This window comes from Pteropus alecto, unplaced genomic scaffold, assembly GCF_000325575.1.
Source record: "Pteropus alecto unplaced genomic scaffold, ASM32557v1 scaffold150, whole genome shotgun sequence".
Classification (NCBI taxonomy): Eukaryota; Metazoa; Chordata; class Mammalia; order Chiroptera; family Pteropodidae; genus Pteropus; species Pteropus alecto.
In genome coordinates, this window is record NW_006429686.1 from 7,313 (window position 1) to 13,798 (window position 6,486).

At 35.6% G+C, this 6,486-nt stretch overlaps 1 protein-coding gene across 1 annotated transcript in view; it reads right to left on the reverse strand.

Annotated features, from left to right (window-relative positions):
- Positions 1–2,564: 2,564 nt before the first annotated feature.
- Positions 2,565–6,486, reverse strand: part of LOC102894096 (E3 ubiquitin-protein ligase RNF128) — a gene marked incomplete at its 3' end in the record, with an annotated part of 28,782 nt that continues 24,860 nt past the window's right edge. The window contains exon 2 of the mRNA XM_006904026.1: positions 2,565–2,812. Coding sequence (XP_006904088.1) covers positions 2,565–2,812 — 248 coding nt within the window. The remainder of the gene's footprint in view (positions 2,813–6,486) is intronic.

Below are 6,486 nucleotides of genomic sequence, written 5' to 3' on the forward strand. Positions count from 1 at the left end.
CTCATTGAATTGTGCAATGGAAACATGAGCAACTAATTGTCTATTATAAGTCAATAAAGCTGAGGGGAAAAGAATAATAAGAGTATAAATATGATTCGGAATGGAACGAAATGATTTTTAAGTAAACGTGAATTAAAAAATCATGTTAATGACATTCTAGCACTTTCAAATATTTACAAGCAAAAGGGATTATCAGTCATATATTTAATCCTTTAGCCACCAAAGGATAAACAGATATAGCCTATTAAGTAGTGAAACAGGCCCTCTCAAAAGCCTTCTCTAAAATATGATGTTTTAATGGTATTCTTTACCATTTGTGGAATTTATAATCAATTTTTATAAAATGTATTATAAACTATGAAAATTACTTAAACGACCAATGAGACCAAAGTTAAATATCCAATGGAACTTGTGGAAGAGCAGGCAGTTCTTTATAAACTGTATTACTTGCTGACAGGATTTAATGCCACGTTAATATAGTGCTTAGAATACAGAAATGCATACTGCACCAAGAACATACAAAAACCAAACACTCTTGTCATTGTTAACTATAACCTTTGAATAGTTACTCATATGTGTTACCAATTGCTTTCCAACCTCAGCGATAAAAACAGCACAATATACCAATGTCAAATATTAACACAGTATGAAACTATCGAATGGCCTGGCACAGGAATTTGAAACATCCTTTTGACTACAGCTAGTAACAGGCTGAACCTGCCACCAATGTGATAAGCTGCTTCTTTGAGGACAGACGTCAATTAATTTTAAACACTGAGATAATCATAACTCATTACCATATGCTGGTGTCTAATCTTTATGAAGGTGTTTTATAAGATTTCAATTTCTCATCTGTTCCTAAATTCAATGAACTTTCTTGCTATATAGAAATCCTCACTGCTCCCCCACTCCCAAATAAATTGTGTTTATCTTTACTTACTGGAGAAAGAGAATATGAAGTGGCCAGAATTTCACTGCCTTTGGAAGAATTTCTTGGTACACATAAAATTGTATTCTATCTCCTAATGGATGATCAGCTGAAAGCATTAAATCCCTACTGAGCATTCTGGAGAAGTGGCATACCACTATGTTGCTATGGTGAAAATAGTTGAGATGGGGAGGAGGTAAGAAATAATGGTGGCTTGGACCAGGGTAGAAGCAATGGCATTGGTGAGAAGTAATCGGATTCTGGATATATAATGAAGGCAGAAACGACAGGATTTGCTTATGGAGGTTATATGGGAAGTGAGAGAAAAAGAAGAAAAAGAGTAACTCCAAGGTTTCTGGCCTGGAATCGAGAGAAGTTCTTTTGAAAATGGAAGCAATAATAGCATGTTTGAGGGTCCACAGTAACAGATGCCAAGGCAGAAGATATAGGATATAGACACAGATGCAGACAGATGGGTAGGTGTGGTAGGAGCTTGTGGAAGCACTCTTTTGATTACTTCAATTCTCGTGGAATAAGATCCAAAATACAATTTGAGAGTAAATTGGAAGTGTTAGAGATTTAAGGAGAAAAGAACATGTATGTGGACATGTAAGCAGGAGAGGAAATGGCTAAGAAAACATAGTATGATTATTGGGCAAAATTAAGGGCTCACTCTGAGTTTACAGTCATAAATTTAAAGTGAGATCAGTCTGTATATATGTCAATGTTTTTTACTGTTACTTCTGCTATGCAAAGTGCAGCTATAAAGTAGGTAGGAAGTAGGATTTAACCAGGGTTGGATTTTGACAGTAAGTATAACAAAAAGTGAGAAGCACCAAGGAAACTGAGGATATATGCATGGGAGTGACCATGGAAGTTAAACTGGGTAAGGAGAGATGTGAGGATGCCAGGGGGATTAGGGATAGTTTAAAAGTTGTAGGATCAATGCCACACAACTATAGGTACTTCCATGTTCAATGATGCTTTCATATTTTTACTCTATTATTTCTATACTTTGTACTTGTTTATAAATTAGTTGTTAAAATATGGTAGAAATTACGAATATGTGACTCTGTTTGGAGCCTAGCACTATATCATGCACAATTAGATCTTTAAACCTGCCTTCTCATGACATTCAGCCTAGTCTCTCTTTCCAGCCCTGGCCCCACACACAAATACATACATGCACAGGCACACGCATACATGTAAAATAACAGCAGTTACCTTTGGGTGGTGACTAGAGTTTTTTTTGTTTGTTATATGGGGTTTGGGGTGAAGGTTCTTCCCTTGTACTTCCTAATTTCTAAATTTTTTATATTGAGTATGAAATTCTTTTATAATTTAGAAAAAGTATTTAAAAGAACATATGTATTTATACCCACATATGACTAAATGCTTGCTGTGCTCCATAATAAAATTTTAGAAGACTTAATCAGGCAGGATTAAGGCCATAAACAATTTACAGAAAACAAAATATTTGAGAGGATAGAAGCCCACATACTTTTAAAACTACCAGGTTTCATCAAACATGCATGGATCATTGTATAGCAAGTAAAATATAGTAAAATGCCTGACATCGAAACTATAATTAATACAGTGAAATATTTTTAAATTGAAAGAAAGTACCATCACATACCTGCTTTCTGTTTTGAGCTCTTGCATTCCGTAATCTTCGAGCAGAATAAAAGATAAAATAGCCCACAGTTGCTGCCGTAATAATAAAAAAGGATACGGAAACGAGGAAAATTGAATAGTGATTGACCCAAGGGCCATGTTTTTTCCCTACTTCTATGACCATTGTTACTTGTATGCCTCTTTGAATTGATTGTAGAATTTTTGTGCCTTTCAGATTGCCAATCATGATTGCAACAATGTCTCCTGCACCTGTAAAAGAAAAGGAATTTAGTTTTCCTTTGGTAAAGCATTCTTAGTATAAAAATCTAAGTGCTAAAGTGAATTTAAATAATTCCCAATAAAACAAAGGAAGGAGATTCATTTATTTAATTAACATTTATTGGGTACCTAATATGCATATGCAAGTTATAGAGGATATAAACATGCTAAGACTTGGCTACTAATCTTAAGGAGCTCATAGTTTAGTAAGGAACCTGTGATATATAACAAATACCTTTGCTATCCTTAGGTTAACCACCTATAATTCAACAGATGAGTCTGAGGCACGGTTTCCCTCGTAAATGAAGGCTTTCTGAAAGACAATCTCCTCAAAGAAAAGGGCATACATCCTAGAGAATCAGACATTTGTGAAAGACAGAAATATTTAACTATATATTTCCCAATTTATAAAGTAACAGACTATCTCAGGAGTTTACTACTAAAATGTATAAGGATTTACATATCAGAATTAGTAATTTGAGACAAATGTTTATAAGCCCAAATGTACTATATAATATTATGTGTGTGTGTGTGTGTGTGTATGTGTGTGTGTGTGCGCGCGTGTGTATTAAGTCCATACAAAACCTTAGAGTACCTTGGACAAATTTTATATTGCTTTTGAGGATATATATAAAATATTAATCCATGTGCCACTTTTCTATATCCTCAAAAGCAATATAAAATTTGTCCAAGGTACTCTAAGGTTTTGTATGGACTTAATCAGATTAGTACTGAATATAAAGTAAAATTGATAGAAATGTATGTTACTATTCAACATCGACTAAAATCAAGTCTGAAATTAGACTAAATTCATTACTTAGTCTAAAAAACTAAGTCTTAGTCTTGTTGAACCTGAGAATGAAGGTACTTACTAAGAAGGGCTCCTGGCGCTGGTTGGACTCAAGTTTAAAAATAGAGCCTAGCAGTCATTGCTGAACAGGGGGCCTCATAAAAGACGTGCTTCAGGGAGAAGCCTGAACTCAAATGCCTACCACCTATTCTGAACTGCTTGCCTGTGCTGTGTTCCTGCCATCTGAGCCAACCCTTATAAAAGAGTTCCTTGGATCATATTTCAACCAATAGGACTGAGACTTTGCCTGTCCAATCGTAGCTGTGCAGTTATATCTGTTAGCATGTTCACTGACCAATCAGAGTGACTGCTTTTTGGACCAATCAAACTGAGGATTTAAAGTCCTCATTTGCATGAGAATGGGCCAATCAGGGACCAGGGATGGGGATTTCTTTCAATAGAAGTAAGCTCCTGTGTGGCTCATGGACTGCACTTTCCTTTTCCAGTGTTGAATGCATTTCCCTGGCTGGAACTGCACCACTCAAGCTGTCTTGCAGGAGCAGCAAGGAGCTGTCCTGTCTTGGAGGGTTGGAGTAGAGCAGAGCTGTCTCGTGGGCCAGAGTGGAGCTATTTTGCTGGAGAGGGGCTGAACTTCCTGCCCAAGGCTTCCTCACAGCCATGCTGTTCCACAATTGATCTGTAGCATTATTGAGCTGTTTCACAGCTGTGATTTTCTCCAGCTGAGCTGGATTACAACTGAGCTGTTAGAGATGTGCTGTATCACAGTTAAGCTGTTTGCACTCAATGAAGTCTCCCCTTTCGCTGCAACTCAAATTGGGGATTTCTGTTGGTGTTGAATTGGCATCAAGACCATCGGTTGACAGTCTAAAGGTCTAATCTCTGTAACACTTCCCTCTCTACCCCCATAACTAATCTTTGTCCTCCCTACTACCCAATTATATAAATCTTGTGAAAATAAAGGACAAATATTATCTTTCCCAGTGTTGCGAGAATGTCAGATGACTCATGCCATTTCAGTGATTATCAAGGTTTATATTCCTTCTAGTTTACATGATGTGAGACCAATAATCTTAAACAAGAGACTAGAGTTCTTTGAATGTTAAGAGATTACCAACCAGAGAAACCTCCCACTGTTATTAGGTTAAGGTACTATCTTGGTTAATGATCAAACTCCAATCTGGAATAAACAAAACCACACACACACACACACACACACACACACACACACACACACACACACATGCACACAATCCTAAAAGGCCCTTCAGACTAGAATTTAAATACAAAAGTACAATATTAAAATAATATTCACATTTTCAATAATAAAATTAAGAGTACAAACCTTAAATGGGAATGTACATAGCAGAATTATTACCCAAGTAATCCCTTAAATTTACAGTCCCAAGTGGCCAAAGTCTTTAAAAGATCAAGATCCTCTCCTTATTGAAGAATATATTCAAAAAATATATTCATAAGTTATTATTACAGATCTTTAAAGTTCCAAAATACACTATTTTTTACATATGATAGCCATTCGGTTAAACCCTTTTATAATTTAACTGACTCATTTGCAATCACTCAGTTTGGTAGACATTGATGACTCACTCTCATTTATGTGGGGAAAAATCTCAAAAGCAATCTGGTGACTGCCAGAAGGGAGGGGTTGGAGGGCTGGGAGAATGGGGTGAAGGGTTAAAGAAGTACAAATTAGCAGTTGATAGATGATCATTGGAATGGGGAGCACGGCACAGGGAATACAGTTAGCATTAATGTAATGGTGAGGTGGAGAGCCAGAGGAGAGAAAGAGCAATTAGGGAGATCATTTTATAAACTATATAAATGTCTAATCGATGTACTGTTTACTTGAAACTATAATAAAATTTTAAAAAATTATTACTATTTCCTCAAAACATTCTTACAGTTGATCTTTAAAAACAATATTAATGTACTAATACATAGACTCTTGTACAAATAGTCAACCTTTCCACTTTTCTATCCAAAGTTTCACTATACCAACTATCTTCTTTGAAAAGTACCAGGCTTAAGAAACCAAATATAGGTTGCACAGATCAGTTGATTAAAACATAGTGTTAATAAGGTCAAGGCTATCATTCAAGTAACCTTCGTGTGGATCAGCTATACAGAAGACAGTATTTCTAATCTCATTCATTCAGGTTTGTTTTATCTAGACACATGCCAGGCCTTGGAATTACAAAAAGAAATAAAATATAGTCCCTTCTCTCTAGACACTTGCAAATGTCAGCCATTCACCACTAGGAAGAATAGGAACTAAGCCAGTGAAACGAATTGTGCGTATACATTATCATAGCTAGTAGTAGAAAAAAATAATTTCCAAATCACATTCTGAACTGATACTGGGTTAGTAAGATATCCTCCTATAAACACTATCCAATAATTTGGAAAATAACAAATTGTATACTTGTTTTGATATTTATGAATTTGGTAGTGCTCTTTATTTAAAAATTGGTAACCAGAAATAGACTAGAGTTTGAGCCAGGGAAGAAGTATAATGTAGCAAAAATAACACTGAAGTGGGAATCAGAACAATGGGTTGTACTAAATTTCTTAAGTCAAGTATGGCCAAGAAATATGACTATATTTCTTTTTCTATCCTTATGGAATTTCCAAATAAACTATTATTCCATTCTGCTTTTCCAAAAACATAGCACCCATTCCTCCCCAATAAAGAAAAAGAAACTCTGCTAAAAGTGTTTGATGAGGAAAATTGACAATTGGACAACACAGCTCTATGGCCTAAACCCAGATCAGAGAACAGCTGTCATTTCAGGATTTGAAACTCTCTAAATCTGCACTTTTATTTCGAAGGTGGTTT